Source organism: Semicossyphus pulcher, unplaced genomic scaffold, assembly GCF_022749685.1.
Source record: "Semicossyphus pulcher isolate SPU_LCO1_2020_fin unplaced genomic scaffold, fSemPul1.0.p SCAF_16, whole genome shotgun sequence".
In the NCBI taxonomy this organism is placed as follows: Eukaryota; Metazoa; Chordata; class Actinopteri; order Labriformes; family Labridae; genus Semicossyphus; species Semicossyphus pulcher.
The window spans coordinates 15,351,439-15,369,366 of record NW_027211670.1 but is presented as its reverse complement, the minus strand read 5'-3'; the positions used below and the strand labels follow the sequence as shown (position 1 = coordinate 15,369,366).

Genomic DNA, 17,928 nt, shown 5'->3' with positions numbered 1-17,928 from the left:
TGAAAATCGTGGACAGATATCCTCACCTTTTTTTTTTTTTTTTTAAGTATTCCTTGATGTAGTACCCCTATTTGAGAAACAGATTAACACATTATTGGTTTACATATTTTAATTGAATTTCTCAACAATAAGAAAATTATTGAATATCACCATTGTTTTCCTTTGGGCTCAATTTGCCAGTTAATGATAGACAAATCAATTGCTTCATATTCTTTTTTTCCATCTTACCAAATAAAAGACTATTATTATTACTTCTTGGACTTCTTTAGCATGACTGAATTACATGAACTATACATTTAAAATAGAGACCCTTTTGAAATTCCTTTGGGCAAATTTTGAGTAATTAGACATGTACAGCATTCAGAGCTGATGCTGTGCCTGAAGTTAAGATTGTCAGATAACACAGCTGATGCGCATGCCCCACAGCGCAACACATTCCTGAACATCTCTGCCCCGTCCTTCCTGACCCTGAGGTATTCCTGCCCTGCCTCAGAGAACAGGAGCTGATCGAGACGCATCACAGATCTTAAGGGATTTCCAGTTTGTGCCTTCGTTGTCGTGGCCAGGACATAATGCTTGATACAACGCGTCTGTGAACGTCCCAGCGCAGAAGCAGTAAAGCGGCGTCATGGTATCAGCTCCTAGAAAGCACACTAAACCCCCGGGGAAGCTGCAGCACACCCCAATGCGGGTGAACTTCTTTCCTGCCAGCAGAGGCAGCTCATGCGAAACGCCACCATGCCAGGCTGTGTAGTCTCCATTAAAGTACTCCACACACCAAGACTCTTTGCCTCGGCCCAGCCAGGAGTCCTCTTCGCGGCCTTTGCGCGGGATGCTCGGGTAGGTGAGCCCCAGCTCCCAGTAGGTCTTCCCGCTCACCTCCACCTCCCAGTACTGGCGGCCCTCGCTGAAGCCTTGCTGGCTGATGACATTTAGGGTGGTGTCAAAGCGGGAGGGAGTCTCTGGGACATCCTGCCAGGTGTCTGTATATGTTGCAGACTCACCTGTTGGAGAGATGATCAGCTTGGGATGGGCGGTGTCAGCGTCAAGGACAACATCTGCAGCATCTACGTCACAGACAGCAGAAAATTAATTATTGTGTTTTTCATGTTTTCACTACAAGTACACAAGTAAGACAAACACAAATGGTTTGTCTTTGTTGACAGCAACTGTGACCTTTGACATAGCTAGGAGCAAGACTCCTTCACATGTCAATCTACCTGTCTGTTTGGGTGAACTCACAGCTCTGAAACAGTTTCTTGGTGACAGGGACCTGGGATCTGATGAACAGCAGCAGGTTGATGGTGAGACTGAGAACTTGTTCGTTCTTGAACTGGTCCATTTGAATCAGGTCAGGGTCAGTCAACTTCAGAGTCTCAGATATTCTAATTTCAGAAAAAAAGGAAGAGTTGACACCTGACAAATTACACAAATATAATATCCATACTCTTCTTCTTATAATTGACTCATTATTGCAGCTCATAACATAAGTATATTTATCAAATTCACATGGGTTAGGTTCCAAAATTAGAACTTACCTTTTGTCTGTTTCAGCAGCCTGGAAAAAAATATGATACAATGACTGAACTGAGAGAACAGCTTGAGACCAACAGTCAAATCCATTATATGCCCCATGACGATCATGAAATCAGAACTATAAATCTGTTTACCTGAATCTCATTTTCTTGTGTTTTCACCATTGGACCACTGTTAGTCAGTTCCTGGTCCAGTTCCTGAGTGAGGTGATAGCACTCCTCTATTCTGTCCTCCACTAACTTCTCTGTGGCCTCGTGCTCAGTGTCCAGCTGGGTCAGCGTGATCCGAAGATCCTCGTCAAGAACCCGCTTCATGTCCTCGTACTTTTTCCTGATTTTCTCTTTCATTTCGTTGGTCTTTTTCTGAGGTGAAGGACCACGAGGGTTAAAAAATTATTTGTAACGGCATACTAATGACTATATTCACACCGCGGCCATTTTTTCCATAATGTCATGCTCTGGGTGGGAAGCTCAAATGCTGTTTAACTGCTGTACTGGCGTGTTCCACGTTCTAAGCCATATACATTTAGGTTATCTGACAAGTCATTATCATTTTGCTAATTCCAGATTGGTTAGCAACTGAAAAAACGTAAAATCCGAAGGGAAATCTGGTCATATTTCAAGTTAAATCAACATATTTGAAAACCTGTCTGCTATGGTCAGACAACAGCTAAAGTTAGCATACTGCCGCTTACTAGCTTAAGGGGTATTACTATAATGGGGTAAGCAAGGACATAGCTCTATCTAATATTACCGATTGTTAGTGTTGCACAATAAACAAGAAAAGAAGTAAATTCCTTGCTAAAGTAATGTTAGTTACGAATTTACGGTACTTGCTAGCAAACGTTGTGTTAGCTAGAAAGTGTTTGAATAAAATTAACGTAAGCTAGGACATGAGTGCACCATACATCTCTGTTTGGTAGTGTTACACAACACACAGGGAAAGGAGTAAATTGCTAGCTAAAGTAATGTTAGCTTGGAATTTACTTTGTAGCAAAGGTTATGTAAGAGAGAGAGCTGAATGCTAATGTTAGCAGTGATCACAACTTATCAAATATCTTGTTTTCCTTTGAAATATTGCGAAATCTCCCTCCAGATTTTCACTATCCATTGTCTTTGTAGTTCATTAGTCGGGAAGCAGTAAAAGTACAACAATTTTATATTTACCATTTACAACCTGGAACATAGCTAGACTAACATTTTAACAGCATATGAGCTGACGTCAGAGGAAAATGGCCGCCATGTGACTATGGGGAATTGTTGTATCGCTGCATTTAAACATTGAACAAAACGTTACGTTATTAGCAACAGTTACAACAGTTTAACAATAACCTAGTGACGGCAAATTCACCTTTTTACAGAGATACATTGATATTGGTGCAGAATTTCATTTGAATAGGATAATACAACTCTTGTACCTGGGAGATAGTGTTCTATCACTATAAAAAAATCTGAAACTAAACAAAGAAAAAGAAATCAATGAATACAAAAATCCTAGTCACACAGCAGCAGGCCTTGTGATAAAGCCCTTGTTATGTTTTAGGAGATTAAGTTCACAGGCAATACCCCGAATGGAATTACATGGGCCTATAAACACATACTACTACGATACTTCTACATTTAACCCCATGGATTATGTTGCAGGTGTTGGCTACCAGCTGCAGGCTGAATACAAAAAGAGCAATGATTGACTTTTGACGTATGTCAGAAAGCAATTTGTACGGTATTGTATTTCTACTCACAACAGAACAATACACTAGACTTACTGTTATCTCCACCTGCTTAGCTGCCAGTTTCTTCATTCTGTAGGCGATTACATCTCTTTGTTTCTGCAGGTGCCGCTGATGTTTCAGAAGAGATTCCTTTGAAACACACAGGCAGAAAACATCAAAATAGATCACAAACCACAGATCAGAAGAACAAATGCTGAGGGTTAATAGTGTTAATAGCTTTTCTCCTCAAAAGAAAGCGCTTACTTCATTTGTGGCCTTCCCTCCTACCTTACTATTCATTTTCTGTGCAGTGGTGCAGATTGAACTCCACTAACAGGGGACAGCACGACCACAAGGGTTTTTATAGGCCTGCCACAGGTGTAGGGGCTGTGTTGTGGGGGAGGGGTGGTCTTGTGATATCTGTTTGTGCTCTTGTAAGTACATGCCTTTCTTTATTAAGGAGAGGACATGAGTCTTATATCTGTAGACAAGAACAAGGATTCAAGCGGAGAGGGGCAACGGATTGTTAAATTGTCAGACTTAAGGAAGAGTTACCGTGTTCTAGGCAAACAGAAAAGCTCTATTTATACTTACCTGACACTGACCTTGATGTAGAGTGGATGTGTGCGAGTGTGTGTGTACAGCTTGTAGCCGACATGCACTTTTAAGAAATTTTTTGGGAGACATTCAAGGTGCCTTTGTAGCTCATGGACAACTCATACAAGGTTATTTTTCACAAATACATCAAGCACAAAGAGTGATTTAGGTGAATTAGTCTCAGCACATGCCTGTTTAAAATGCTTTCAGTGACCCCGTGACCTTTTGCATGCATAGCGTGAATGACACATGCATATTTCAAGCATGTAGCAGTCTCATGCACCAAAGGCAACAGACTCTCCTTCCTCAGATGGCATCAATTTTAGTCGCACTCGCGTCACGGCACATTCACAGAACGTGAATGCTACCTTAGAATTCAACTGGCCCGTGTCCACCTCCATGTTGTTATCCTAACATGTTAGTCATCAAAGGACGTGTGAAAATGTGGCACGACATAAAATAATAATGTGAGAGGGATCATTTTATATCACGTGATGCAAACAATTGTGAATCTGCTGATTCATCTAAGCGCACAGTAATCCCTCTACTACCGCGAGCAAAGCATGTTTTAGCTTTTTGTGCTGCAACTTCTGAGCATTAGCCTTGTATACCTTACTTTAATCTCACATATATAGAAGTACTACACATTTAATAATTACATACATGAGAGGTTTTTATTTATTACATTTCAACAACTCCGTGTGAGTAGAGGCTGAGGTTTAAACACAATATAATAACATACAGGTGTATTAATATCAAATATCTTGTCATAGATAAGATAAGAGAAATACAATTAACTTTTGACTAATATTATAATACCCGGGTGTGGCACAGAGTAAGAGTGGGTTGCCCCTTTACTCAGAAGGTCAGCGGTTTGATCCCCAGCTCCTTTGATAAGTTACTGAACCCCAAATTGCTGTGTATAGATGTGTGTGAATGATTAGCATATTAGGGGTGGCTGTGGCTCAGTGGTAGAGTTGGTTGTCTCTTATTTGGATGGTTGGGGGTTTGATCCCTGACTGCTACAGCCACATGTCGAAGTGTCCTTGGGTAAGACAGCGAACCCCAAGTTGCTCACGAAGGCATAGCCATCGGGCGCTCAAGTGCTATATCAGTACAGTTCATTCACCATATTGTATAAATACTACTATAGTAAATACTATATACTAAAATAATTGTTTAAAAAAATGTCTTTTTTAATGTTTAGGTTCAAAGCGTTGCAGGGTTGATAAAATTGTAATCAAAAGTTTGAATGCATACACTTAAGATAAGCAAATCTACAGCTAACTAACTGATTTTATTTATCTTTTTATATGCTTAAAAAATTGTAATTTTCTTACTTTCTTTAAACCTCAAAATAAAAGTCACACAGGTGCAACCCACTTAACATCCTACCAAAAGTCACGTGTGTATTATGATGTTATTTTTAATCCCTGTTGATGTCATTTTGCCATCATGTTGGATCCTGCTTCTTCAACTGTTGACCTGACTTGTCCCTGTACACTATCCTGATCTTACGCCAGCTTCACTTGTTATTAATAAACTACTGTGGTTTGTCCTCACAAGATCAACATATCAATCCCCCGAAGTCAAAAGTTGTCATCAATCTGTTCTTTTGTCTCCAGCGTCCTTAACTGTGACGCTCTATTGTCACAATAAAAAAAAAGTTGGACCTCAGCCAACCAAACCTTGATTATAAAACGTGGCATTTTTCAGACGTAATTACCCCATGACGTTGTAATATTTTACGTGACAGAAAAGAGTCAAACGAGGTCAGGGTCCAGGGTATTTCCAGGTGGAAACAAACTACTTTAAGGATCGCAGGGAGGGAATTCTGCAGCTGAATAAAACAGCACAGGAAGACCTCAAAAGCAATTGAAGCCAAGAACCAGATGGGCCAGTTTAGTTTGCCAGGTGCAGGAACCAGCTTCCTCATGCAGCAACACTTATAGTCCCAGAGAGCGAGGTGAGCAGAATCTATCAACAGGTGCTCCACACGTAAGAAAATGTCTTCTTTTTTTTCGTATCTTTTTAGAACCAGTGTATTTAACAAAATTTCTTTGTGTATTTCTTTGTGATGTGATGCTAAATTTAACGAGCATCCGTTAGCTAACACGTTTGGCTCTGTCTTAGAGAAGGATATTCTTGAGCTTTAACATGACTAAGATACTGTCTGATTATACTTATTATTTTGTCTTCTAAATTAGTTTAAAGTTTGAATATGAAATCGTAATTATTTTTCTTAATTGTACGCCTGCACGTTCAGGCAGGCCTTTGTTTGTAGAGCTCTATTTCATGCTCTGCTTTCACAAAGGAATGAGCCTATTTTTAAACCCTACATTGTGTGTTAGCCAATTCCTCCTGTGTATTTTTATACTGTTAGAAGAGATGCAGGCTGACATATTCATGTGTTATTTTTGTTTAGGTGCGGTGTCACGATGCATAAGGGCCAGAAGATCATCGGTAATGTATAGCGCCTTTGAAAACTGATTTATTTGGAGTTTGAAGGTGTTGACTTTTATTTTGAAAAGCTGATCTTGCCGAGTCATACTGTTCATCTGACGAGGAAACATGGAATGTGCTTTTATTAATTTTATCTACAGCTCTATAGTAACCTCTCAAATCTCCCTCAATTCATCGTTTGCAAGCTACACCCAGAGGGCAACTTCAGGACAATAAAGTTGTAGCTTTCTGTAAACAAAGACGGGATTAAAGCAAATGACCACAAAACAAAAGGCTTCTCTTTTACCCACAGGGGGAAACGCCGTGTTCTACAGACCAGTCGGAGTTACAACAGAAATAAGATCCGGATATCTGTTCAAGTCGCCCCCGCAAAAACGGTTGAAGACAGAGGTGACAAAACTATACATACAGCATATACTTTCATAATCTGCAGCTAATTATGTGTGTTTTTATTACATTTCATTATTTTTCTTCCATGTTTCTGCAAAAGTCGTGGAAGAGGCGCTATTTTGTGCTCTTCAAAATCAGTGAACAGGAACATCAACTGAAATACTTCAGGAGTCCACAAGAAAGGGACAGGCCACTCGGAGGGATAGACTTATCACAGTATGTCAGCCAACACCTTTTTTATACGCCTGTGCTGCTTCCCTACCTTTTTTTAAATCAATACTTCAAGTCCACCCTTAACTTTACACCTGTGATGTTTGTGTCTCTCCGTCAGTATCTCCCTGCTGAATGTGAGCCCTCAGGACCACCAGAGATGGGGATGGGTGCAGAAGAGTTTGAAGTGCTCCGCTTCCTGTGTGCTCTACATCCGGGCAGGAGACAGGGACTACTTTCTCGTCGGGGAGACCAGGTCAGTTGAATGTTCATCCAGGCACCGAGATGGAATTTATAGCTTTATTACAAACGTCCATGCATTTTACTACACTGTACTATAAAAACTCCTGACATACCACAGTCAGGGCTGGTACACAAGAATGTCTTTCTACTTTTTACCTGGATAGAAAGGTAGAATTGTGCTTGAGCACTGATTGGTGTAGTGATTTGGGTAATATGTAAGAATCAATGTCAAAATCCTGAACCAAAACTTAAATTAAAAGCCTTTTATCAGTTCTCTGCAATATTTGATCAGTGTTTAAAGGTGTATTTTTCAAAGTAAAGTTTACTGCTTAAATTTGTATTTAACTTTAAAAATTCCTGAATCTGCATAGGCCCCGCCCATTATGCAAATTTCCAACCACCCCCTCCGTCGTGAAAACAAAACACGTCTCTGCCACCGTTTAGCGGCAACTTGTTGAAACTTAGCTAGCTTGAAATGTAGTCATTAGTAGTAGTAACATTAACGTTAGTAGTCAGTAGTGAGTTAGCACAAATGACGATGACGGTTACAGCTGGCTCACGCATCGCCGAAGTGGTTGCCATAGGTTACACATAATGATATGCATAGCGTTGTGACGTCTCAAACCTGCCAATCTGAAAACATGTGGTTCAGCCTGTCCTTGGTACACTGCAGTTTAAAAGCAGACAGGCCCAGCCATGGAGATGACTGATGATGTTGTCCCTGATATGTCTTGTAGCACATGAAAAACACCACATGGAGATGTTGACAAGGTTAAACACTTGATTTTCACTGGAGGGCGTCTTTATATATGCTTAATTTATTTCATACATTACATTTATTAATTTGAATGTTGCGGTGGTATAACCTAAATTCAGGCCACACATTGGTTGGCTAATCTTCCTCCCAAGTCTCTCTCTGACAATTTATAGTTACTCTTAAAACACTTCCCCCATGCATGAACTATTTTGGTTTATAAAAAAGAAATCATGTTGGTTATGTCCTGTTTAGTAACAGTCTATCAATTGATAATGGCTTTCCCTCCTGCTCTGCTCACACCAAACTGTTGCTTCATTCGTTATTTCCACTTTATTTTCGGATTTTTGGAATTGAATTTGAAATGAGATGTTAAATAAGGTGTTTAAGTGTCGTTTATGTCACTCTTGCTTTCAGCGAGGAAGTGGACAACTGGTTCTCTGACCTTTTTGAGGCCCTGAAAAATCGACCTCATAAATTTATCAGTACAGAGGTAAATGTACAGTTTATTATTTCTTTCAGATTTTGCAACAGCTGTTAGAGACCAAGCATCTCTTGAACTGCTATTTTTGGTATTAATCAATTTTCTTTAAAAGCTATGTCGCTGTCCCTGACAATTTTTTTCCCCCCTCCAAAGGACCTGTCTATTGGGTACCCGGTTGAGGTAAATATGTTAAGTCTATCTAATAAAGGAATAGTTCAACATTTTGGAAAATTGATTTAAAACCTTTTTGTTGAGAGTTTGGTGAGAAGATCGATGCTAGCTAGATTAGCTTAGCTGAAAGGCTGGAAACAGGGCAAACATCAAGCCATCCAACTTCCAGCACTTCTTAAACTCACTACTTAACATTTTATATGTTTTTTGGTTCATCTGTTTAAATAACATAGTGTTAAAATGACTAGTAGTTGTTTTATTAGGGAAAATGTCTAAGACTATTTAATGGAGGGGAGCAGTTGCCAGCCAACCAGTGTAGGCTCCAGGAAGTAGGCTGAGTGTTCTCGGCTAAGAAAAACTTGCAAATAACTTCCTGTAAAACTCCAACTTTTTTTTTTGTTGAATTTATTTGAGTTTTTGGTTAGAAAATTTGGTAACTAACTAATTTGAATTGAGCTAACCAAGCTGTTTCCAACTGTTTTTAGTTATTTTGCTAGGCTAAGCTAACAGACTGCTAGCTGTAGCTACGTTTTTTCTGTACAAGCTCAATTGCCCAGATGTCTTAAATGTATGCTAATGACTTTCATCATCGTATTAATTGCTTTTTTCTTCTTTTAATCCCCTTTTATTACTTTATTTCCTGCTATCTCTGCCTCCATTTTCACAACAATTTAAAAAACGAAGTTCCTTCTTTCTGTTTCAGAAGGCTTTTTCAAAACCTGTTGCACGGAGAAAGAGCGTCAGCGCTTTGCCTGATAAGGTTAGTCCGCTATGTTCTAATTAAAGCTCAGCTTAAATTATGATGACATGTATCTTGTTAATATGACAACAAGTCAGATTCTATTTTATGTTTGGTTTCTTTTTTTGTGCAGGGAAAGACACACGTTTTAGCTGCATATAATTAGTCTACTACATCTCTACCTTTGTATGAAATGTATGTGTATCCAACCCAAGGGACAGTGAGATCATTGGGCATCATGTACAATTTTTCTTCAGGATTTTATTGGGGGACAATTTCTGCTGTCGGAATATCGTACACATAAGTGCTTTGATGTTTGTGTGTGTGTTTCCTTCTTCAGCCAGAGTGTAAAGCACGGTCCATGTCAGATCCGTCCTCAAATACTGTGGATGGCGAGACTGAAAAAGCAACGGTAAAACTTCACCACTGTTTGCAATAAGTTAACATGACTGCATGATATGAAGTTTGGCGGATAAAGAATGGTGACTGAGGTTGAAAACACTTTGTCATATCGCTCTCTGATTGACAGCAGGATGATGAATATGCGAAAAGACGAGCATCAGCGCCGTCGAATCCAATCTATGACTATCCGAAAACCCACATAAGACAAGTAGGGCTGAAACTAACTTTCAATATTGATTTAAAGGCCCAACATTGTTTTATCAGTTTAATGTAAAAAATATATAAAATAATATATCCATAATAATTATGCTAAATGTGGATGTACACTAACAAATAATACTTTTTTTCTTCTTAAATTAGGTTGGGGAAAATGGTACGACCCAAGGCAAACATGAGTCATTGTGAGTGTTCATTGTTGAATATATGACATTCGCTTTTGTTCAAGTGACACATTTTTGAATGTAGTAATTTATTTCTTGCTGGGTTTTTTATAGATATGAATCAATGGAGCAACTAAGACAGGCTCAGGCAGTGTAAGTTTCTTATGAAGCAGAAGATCACTAGGATGAATGTTTTCTAATGATGATGATAACTAATAATTTCTTGTAGTGACCGAGAAGTTGAGGAGGTCACCAAAGGCACCCTGATGAGGACCGTCACTCAGGTCTTTGACAAGCTGAAGACCCAGATTTCGCCGCTCCCTCCGTTCGATGAAGAGTCGGCCCGTGAAGACAGGTACGTCTCTGATTAATCGCGAGGTCGTTTAGTTTTTTCTGCCCTGTGTGTATTTTTGACTTTCCACTTTGTCTTCGTTGTCAGTGGCCTTTGCTCTTTGTGTAACATGTTTTGTCAGTGCCCTAGATACCAAAATAGCTCACTCATCAGTGGTAACTACGACCTCATTGGCTCAAACACCTACACTGACAACAGCGAGCATGTTATTTTTACAGCACAGAGCTGTTGACACTCCAGAACCGGGCGGGAATCTAAGAAAGATGGCATCTCAGAGCCTGTTTAGCCACTTATGTGCTTCACTAGATATCTTTTAATCTTGTTTAAAAGAAAACACCTGAACAGCATGGCACTTATCATTCCTACAGATTTATACACAGCTGAGCTGTAAAACATAACATTTGATGATATGGATTGTTCAGACCTTGTATAAACTTTTTCTTATAGTTCAGGTGTTAACTGATCGAGATGATAGCTGTTTAAGCTAAATGCTAATCAGAGCTACTTTAGCTACAATAATGGGATAATATGGCAGTAACTGTAAGACAAATGATGCGGTAAAAATGTAAAAACTAATAACCAAGTTAGTGATATCCACGGAAAAACAATGCCTATCTCTCTTAATATGAATTGATACAAGCTAATGTTAGCTAATGTTTGCTAGCAATACCCACAATAACTTACTGGTCATACCAGACCAAATTAGGCTGTAGTTGGAAAACACCTGCATGTAGTGACTTGAGAAAGGGTGTGTTTAATTCTTTATAAATCCTCTTTAACTGCCAATATTGATTAAGAGCTTATTATCGTCCTTATTGACAATCAATCCTTTTGTTTGTAAAATTTTAGATATGTCAAAAAATGTTCAAACTCGTGATGTACAATAATAGTAGAACTAATAATTCTTCTTCCCTTTGTTCTTCTAAATAATGTTTAATTAGGTTGGGGAGAAAGGTGGCAAACATTAGCAAATATTAGCAAATGTATGCTAACATTAGCTACTATAAGCTAATGGTCATACCAGACCAAATCGGGCTGTAGCTGGAAAGCACCTGCATTTAGTGGCTTGAGAAAGAGTGTGTTTAATTCTTTATAAATCACCTCTTTAACTACCTGCCAATATTGGTTAATCTGCTAATTATCTTCTTCATTGATTAGCAATCCTTTTGTCTGTTCAATGTCAGATAGGCTATGTCAGACAATATAGCATAAAAATAACTCGTGATGTTCAATAATAGTACAACTAATAATTCTTCTTCTAAATAATGTTTAATTAGATTGGGAAAATGGTGGCATACATTAGCAAATGTTAGCTAATGTATGCTAACATTAGCCACCATAAGCCGAAACCAAATCGGGCTGTAGTTGGAAAGTACCGGCATGTACTGACTTGAGAAAGGGTGTGTTTTATATTTCATGAATCACCTTTTCTTTGGGAACAGAAAAAAATTTCCTCTTTTAAAAGATAACAATGTCTTCCTTCATGGCTGTGGCATGTAAGATAACACCGCACACATGCCTGATGTGTTTGTGTAGTCGAACACTCCTCCCTCCTCATTCTCATAACCTTATTGTGTGCAAATCATTGATGTTTAACATGTTATTGTTTGATATGTGTTTGGAATGGGTTTGTAAATATTAAACCTTTTCCTGCATGTTAGAATGACTAATCTTTTGAAGTAGCAAAACTAAGGCTTGGCAATGCTAACAATTCTAATAGCATAACTTTCTTTATTTCAAGAGGGGCAAGTTTAATCAGACTTGACTCCCTTGTTTACCAAAAGCATTCTGTTATCACCACAGCAGGCAATAATTAATAACATCCACAGTGTTCGTGCCCTGTCTCTGATTTCTTTCCAAGTGGTTAACTGCTGTGAGATCTTCCACCTTTGGAATACGGTGCTTCTTTATTAGACTTCCTCTCAGGCCTCTGCTGTGATTTGGAAACGATTTGCCTCTCCCATGCTGCTTTTATAAACTTCTGTATTTTTAATCCTCAAGACACAAGGGCAAATGTGGCCTATTCACAGCTTCGAACACAGAACCAGTCTGTTGTTGTGCTTTCTGCCTCTGACTCAGCCTTCTTCACTGTGCATGCAGATTCAGATGGAGCTCTTCCTCTGTGTCATTCTGTACCCACCATAAAGTCATTCTGCTGCTTATTACGCTCTCTTGCTGTTTTGTCTTCTGTCAGAGTAATAACAATGTAGTGTCTCTCGTGCTGTTTCTTCCTTTTCGCAGGGAGGGTCGTCTGACTTCAGACTTCAGCAGCAGCTCGAGTGACACCGGCGCCATGTCTCCCGTCGAGATGATTGACACACAAAATTCCCACACACTGGATAAACAAAGCTCCACTGAAAGGTGAGAGATTAGACCCCGAATCCAAAACAGACAACATGAACACATTAGAAAGAGAGACATTTTCTGTGGGGGTGTCATGAGCAATGGTACAATGAGACATTTGAATCCCCCACTGTGTTGCCATCTGTGCCAGAAACAGCTTTGTGATGGTCACAGAGAGCAAAATAAAAAAACACATCACCTCATTTACAGTGACTCAGTAAAATAAATAACCTGAGAGGAACCTTGGGATCGGCGTCGACATGTTGCCGGACTGGTTGGAGAGGTTTCCGGATGGTTTCTGCAAGCAGTGTTATGAATGTTGGATAATAATGAGCGGGACTTGATATTAAAGAAGAGCGACTCAGGTGAAGTTGCTTTAAATGAGGAGCCCTTATCTATACAAACCCTCACGTCATTATGAAGGAGGCAATCGTTCACAGAGCCGACACGTATAGTAGACAACCTTTTACGCTTGCATTCACACCTTACGGGCAATTTTAGCGTCACCAATCGAACTAACGAGCATGTCTTTGGACTGTGGGGGGGGAGGGAACCCACGCATGCACGGGGAGAACATGCAAACTCCACGCTGAAAGGCCCCCTGTGAGGCGACAACGCTAACCAAAGCGTCACCGTGCAGCCCTTTTCTTCTTTAACGATTCTTAAAGATGGGTGGTTAAATCGGTGGCCCATGTATAGAGACTATTGTCCTTACTGCAGCAAACTCGGGTTCGACTCCCCCCCTCGTCCCTCCGCTGCGTGTCGTCATCCCCAATTCTCTCTTCCCCTATTTCCAACACTCCTGCTGGTTTTATAAAGTGTCAAGATATCTCCAAAGCAGGTCAAAATATATACAATACATAACAAACAATTCTGTTTTAAGTTGTTGTTCTTTTCCTTTTAAGCCTCGACACCATCACCCCAGAGGAGAGAGAGTTTGAGATCAAGCAGGCAGACTTGAAGAAACACCTGACACTGACAGAAGTTGAAGGGAAACCAAGGTAAGTGTAGAGTTAGGAAATAGGACCACTGACCTCACTGCAGTGTGACTGTGGGGAAATAGAAATGTTACAAGTCTCAGATATGGGACTGCTTTGAAAAAGAGGGATACCGGGTACTCACAGTAGCAAGGTGTTTAAAAGCCACTGGGCTTTTTCTTCATGCACACTTTCACCAGGATTTAGTTTGAAGGGCAGCTCCAGTCATGTTGTAAGACCTATAAAATGCTCTGCTTGAAATAATAAATTGTGTCTGATATGTTTTTCCTGCAAAACACGTTTAATTACCTTGTAAAAATCCTCCCAAGGCATCTCCTCCTTCTCCCTCTTTAAAAATTCCCCAATCTGCATAGACCCCGCCCACTATTCACATTTCCAACCGCCCCCTCCGTCACGGAAACAAAACACGTCTCTGCTGTAGTTTAGCGGCAACTTGTTGAAACTTAGCTAGCTTAAAATGTAGAAATTAGTAGCAGTAATGTTAACATTAGCACATCGCCTATTTGCATAGCGTCACCCCGTCCATTAACGGGATTGGCTGCTTAGGTTTGTGACGTCTCAAACCTGCCAATCTGAAAACCAATCCCCTTTATAAGTTGTAGAAAAAAAAAGACATTTAAATTAAATTTTTTTCAAGTTTTCATGTAAGACCAGGCTCTATTGGGCTAACAGCACTTTGGTTTTAGCCTTGACTTTCTTAAAGCATCAATAGCTGTCTCTCACTGAACTGGTTATATAAGATTTAACACAATGTCTACACAGGCACATGTGTGTAAATCAGAAAAAAATAGACACAAAGCATACAAAAGTGAGTTGTTACAAGCCTCGTTGACAGCTGGCCTGATAAAAAGAAGCCTATCTGTCTATCTTCATTCAGCCGTGCCAGTAACAAACATGTGGACAACACGATCGTATCACCTCCTTTGCTGTAAGACAAACTGCAGAAGACAATAGCTGTTATCTCGGATGGCGGTAAATGCTTTGCAAGGCTTTCAGTAATAGTGATAAAATGTGATGAAGAGTTTGTAAACAAACTCGTCCAAGTCCAACTGCATCAGATTTAACACGTCATATGACCTGGAGGACTGAGAACCTTTGGTTTATACTGTGTGAATGAGCTTACAGATGATGTGTGTGTGTGTCACAGTGTGTCGGGGTGGACAGGCCAGCCACAGTCGGTGTGTCTGTTTCACAAAGGAGACCAAATCCTGGCAGTTAACGACCTGCACACCTGCAGCGTGGACGAGTTCAACATGTTTCTCAGCAAGTCGCTCAAGAGCGAGGTACGTCCACACGCACATAAAAAACAGCAGGATACTTCTGTGATGAATTCATCTGAGAGGTAAATGACTTCTCTTTTCAGGTAAGGGTGACCATCCTTCGTCTGCCCGGATGTCTGCCTCTGCATTCATCAAACTGTCCCTGCATTGACTGACCTTTAGAGACACTTCCGCTGTGTGTCTGTTGTGTTCAAATGACTCGTAAAAAGGTACTTCCTGTCCAGGATTGTGGGCTTGTACCATGTATTAACCACAAGTGAATGTAAAGCTGGTGAAATGAAGTATATTTAAATTAATCTCACACATTAAAAAGATGCATTTTAGCCGTGTATTACACCATGACCTGCAGTATAAATAGAGCACCATATATTTAGCTCATTGTGTATTGTATTTACTGTAGATAGGGTGTTATTGCTATGTAAAGTTGTGTCTAGAAGGAAACAAAAGGCAAAGGTAGTGATACTTATTTCCTCATTCCGCCTGTCTGATTCAAAAGAAAACCAGACAAAGATAAATTACAGATTGTGCAAGGAGTGTCGTGCTAAAAAAGGAAACTATGCATGTATACTTTGATACTAAACTGAACTAATAACCACATTTTTACATATAAATCACACATAACGCACAGTAGAGCCAAATGAAAAGTTGCAAAGTGTAACTGCGAGTGTTTCAGGTGATTCTGGACATGAGTTTGGTGAATCCTAAACGTGACTTCTATATGAACACCTTTGTAAATAACTAACTTAACTTCAAGATGGCTGCAAGCAACATTTAAGAGTTTAACTGAAGAATGAATGTGTATTTCTGGTCCTAATTCAGAAATGTAATGTTATGAAATAAATATACAAACTGTATGTGTGTGTTATGATTGTACCGTGAGCAATAACTGTTGCATGCCAACAATGCTGCTTCATTTTCCAGTCTGCTCGGTATGCTGCGCCTGTGATGTCACTTCTCTGTAAGCCGTGCCCTCTGATGACGCCTTCATGAGACACTTTGTTCAACTGCTCGCTCTTAGTTCATTTTGTTATACACCTAAATTTAGTATATCTGGAATGTGCTTTAACAAAGATTCAGGAAAGCATCGGTATATCACGTCCTTCCTTCAGGGAAAGTCTGGTGAATTAATATGCCGACAGAACGCCGTCGCACCTCGGGCTACGCTTCACCTATTTCCCTCCAACTCCGAGCAGAAACGGTGACTCAGACAGCCGAGAAGCTTTTCCCTGAAATGAAGCCGAGAAGATACTTTTAATCCTTTTTTTAAATGAGGTCTGGCGAGCAGAGCCACTACCAGACAAAGAAAACGCCGAATGAAAGGGCCCGCTCACTTCATGTGCTACAAACCAATCACGGTTTCTAAATCGTGTCACAGACCGGCGTCCACAGAGGGCCGGGATAAAGCCCGGTTTAACTTCAAATAATTGTATCTTATTTCAATATTCACATGAGTCCTTTTCCCATGATGTCGTATCAGCCTTTAAAAGCTTAATGTAAGTTTTAATGGAGCGATTAATCAGATAAGACTTCTAACAGAATTATTTAGGACATTTAGGCGCCGTACTTTAACTGTGATGCTCAAGCTGTGCTGTATTATAAATACACTTTATTTTTATTAAATGCATCCTTAAAGAGGGTGATGCAAATGTAGGTTACAGTGGGGGGATTTAATCTGTTTTATTTGTAAAATAATGAATAAATTGTACAAGATTGTTATTTGTGTCTCTGTAACAGCCTTTTTCTTTGCCTGAAGATGTCAAATAATTGATATAAATGCTGCAGAATTCATTGACATTGCTATTAAAATGAAGCAAAACAACAAATGTAATTGTTTTTAGTTGCTTTACTTACAAAATCCTTAAAATTTAGTTTTAAAATGAAGGAAAATAATTTCCTTTTTGCATCTACTGAAGCATAAATTAGACCCAAGGGTAAAAAAAAAAGAGCAGATCTATATCATACACAGGGATGTGTTTTGTTATTAGTATGACAATACGTTTATAATTTGTCGACATAATTATCTTCCAAAATCAGACACCAGTAAGACATACCTGCTGACGTAAATAGAAAGATATTTCAAAGAGAGCTCCCGTCAATCCAATTTCAGCTTGACAAGAATTAATACTCATCATCCATGCCTGAGGGGAGAACGCGATACCCCATTATTATTCTTATTATTAGAACTGGGTACTGGAAAAGGCGAGCTGCAGCCACAGACGGTATTAGAGTGGTTATTACATCAGTCACCAGTGGGTGATGACACGAGCAGGATTTTAAATAGGGAAGAGAGGCGAGATGTAATGAAAACTGGAGGTGGTTTCAAAACAGAGATTTTTGTTAACGCGCAATGCGAAGACGAAGAAGACAAGAAGACGACGAAGAAGGCAAAGAAGAAGAAGGCGAAAAAGACGAAGACGATGAAGAGGAAGAAGGAGAAGAAGAACAAGACGAGAAAGAAGAAGATGAAGACGTGGAAGAAGATTAAGAGGACACCAACGAAAAAGAAGCCGAAGAAGACAAAAATAAAAAAAGAAGATGACAAAGAAGACGAAGACAACGAAGAAGAAGACGAAGACAAAGAAGACAAAGTAGAAGAAGATGAAGACAAAGAAGACGACATAGAAGAAGACAAAGACTAAGAAGACAACAAAGACGATGGCGAAGAAGTAGACAACGAAGATGACGAAAAAGAAAACGACAGAAGGACCACGAAGACCACTAGACGTAGTCTTGATGTGATGGAAACCTACAAGAACAGTTTGCCAGGCAGCTCTGATGCAGGTGTGTATGTGAATAAGTAGGAAATTAAAATGAACTTCACTGGCTGCAAACCCTAGTATATATTATATACTGTAGAATTCTGCAGAACAAAATC

The 17,928-nt window shown here is 39.6% G+C and overlaps 2 protein-coding genes across 3 annotated transcripts; one reads left to right on the top strand and one right to left on the bottom strand.

Annotated features, from left to right (window-relative positions):
* Positions 1-427: 427 nt before the first annotated feature.
* LOC138593743 (E3 ubiquitin-protein ligase TRIM39) lies at positions 428-3,559 on the bottom strand. The gene is made up of 6 exons (XM_069664836.1): positions 3,512-3,559; positions 3,302-3,397; positions 1,671-1,898; positions 1,539-1,558; positions 1,243-1,385; positions 428-1,067 (listed from the first exon to the last, which is right to left on the bottom strand). Exons 1-6 carry the CDS (start codon positions 3,545-3,547, stop codon positions 490-492), a joined length of 1,101 nt encoding a protein of 366 aa, XP_069520937.1. The 5' UTR covers positions 3,548-3,559; the 3' UTR covers positions 428-489.
* A 2,118-nt stretch (positions 3,560-5,677) lies between these two features.
* Positions 5,678-16,852, top strand: LOC138594008 (pleckstrin homology domain-containing family S member 1-like). 2 transcript variants are annotated; one of them, XM_069665098.1, is made up of 17 exons: positions 5,678-5,842; positions 6,270-6,307; positions 6,600-6,697; positions 6,798-6,913; positions 7,029-7,163; positions 8,322-8,397; positions 8,542-8,568; positions 9,263-9,319; positions 9,639-9,710; positions 9,831-9,908; positions 10,061-10,101; positions 10,195-10,233; positions 10,310-10,435; positions 12,674-12,793; positions 13,681-13,776; positions 14,921-15,056; positions 15,137-16,852. In XM_069665098.1, exons 2-17 carry the CDS (start codon positions 6,283-6,285, stop codon positions 15,206-15,208), a joined length of 1,314 nt encoding a protein of 437 aa, XP_069521199.1. In that variant the 5' UTR covers positions 5,678-5,842; positions 6,270-6,282; the 3' UTR covers positions 15,209-16,852. The 2 variants fall into 2 exon arrangements, with proteins under 2 accessions (XP_069521199.1, XP_069521198.1); XM_069665097.1 differs by having other exon boundaries at positions 5,679-5,842; positions 9,828-9,908; positions 15,137-16,851.
* Positions 16,853-17,928: the final 1,076 nt, after the last annotated feature.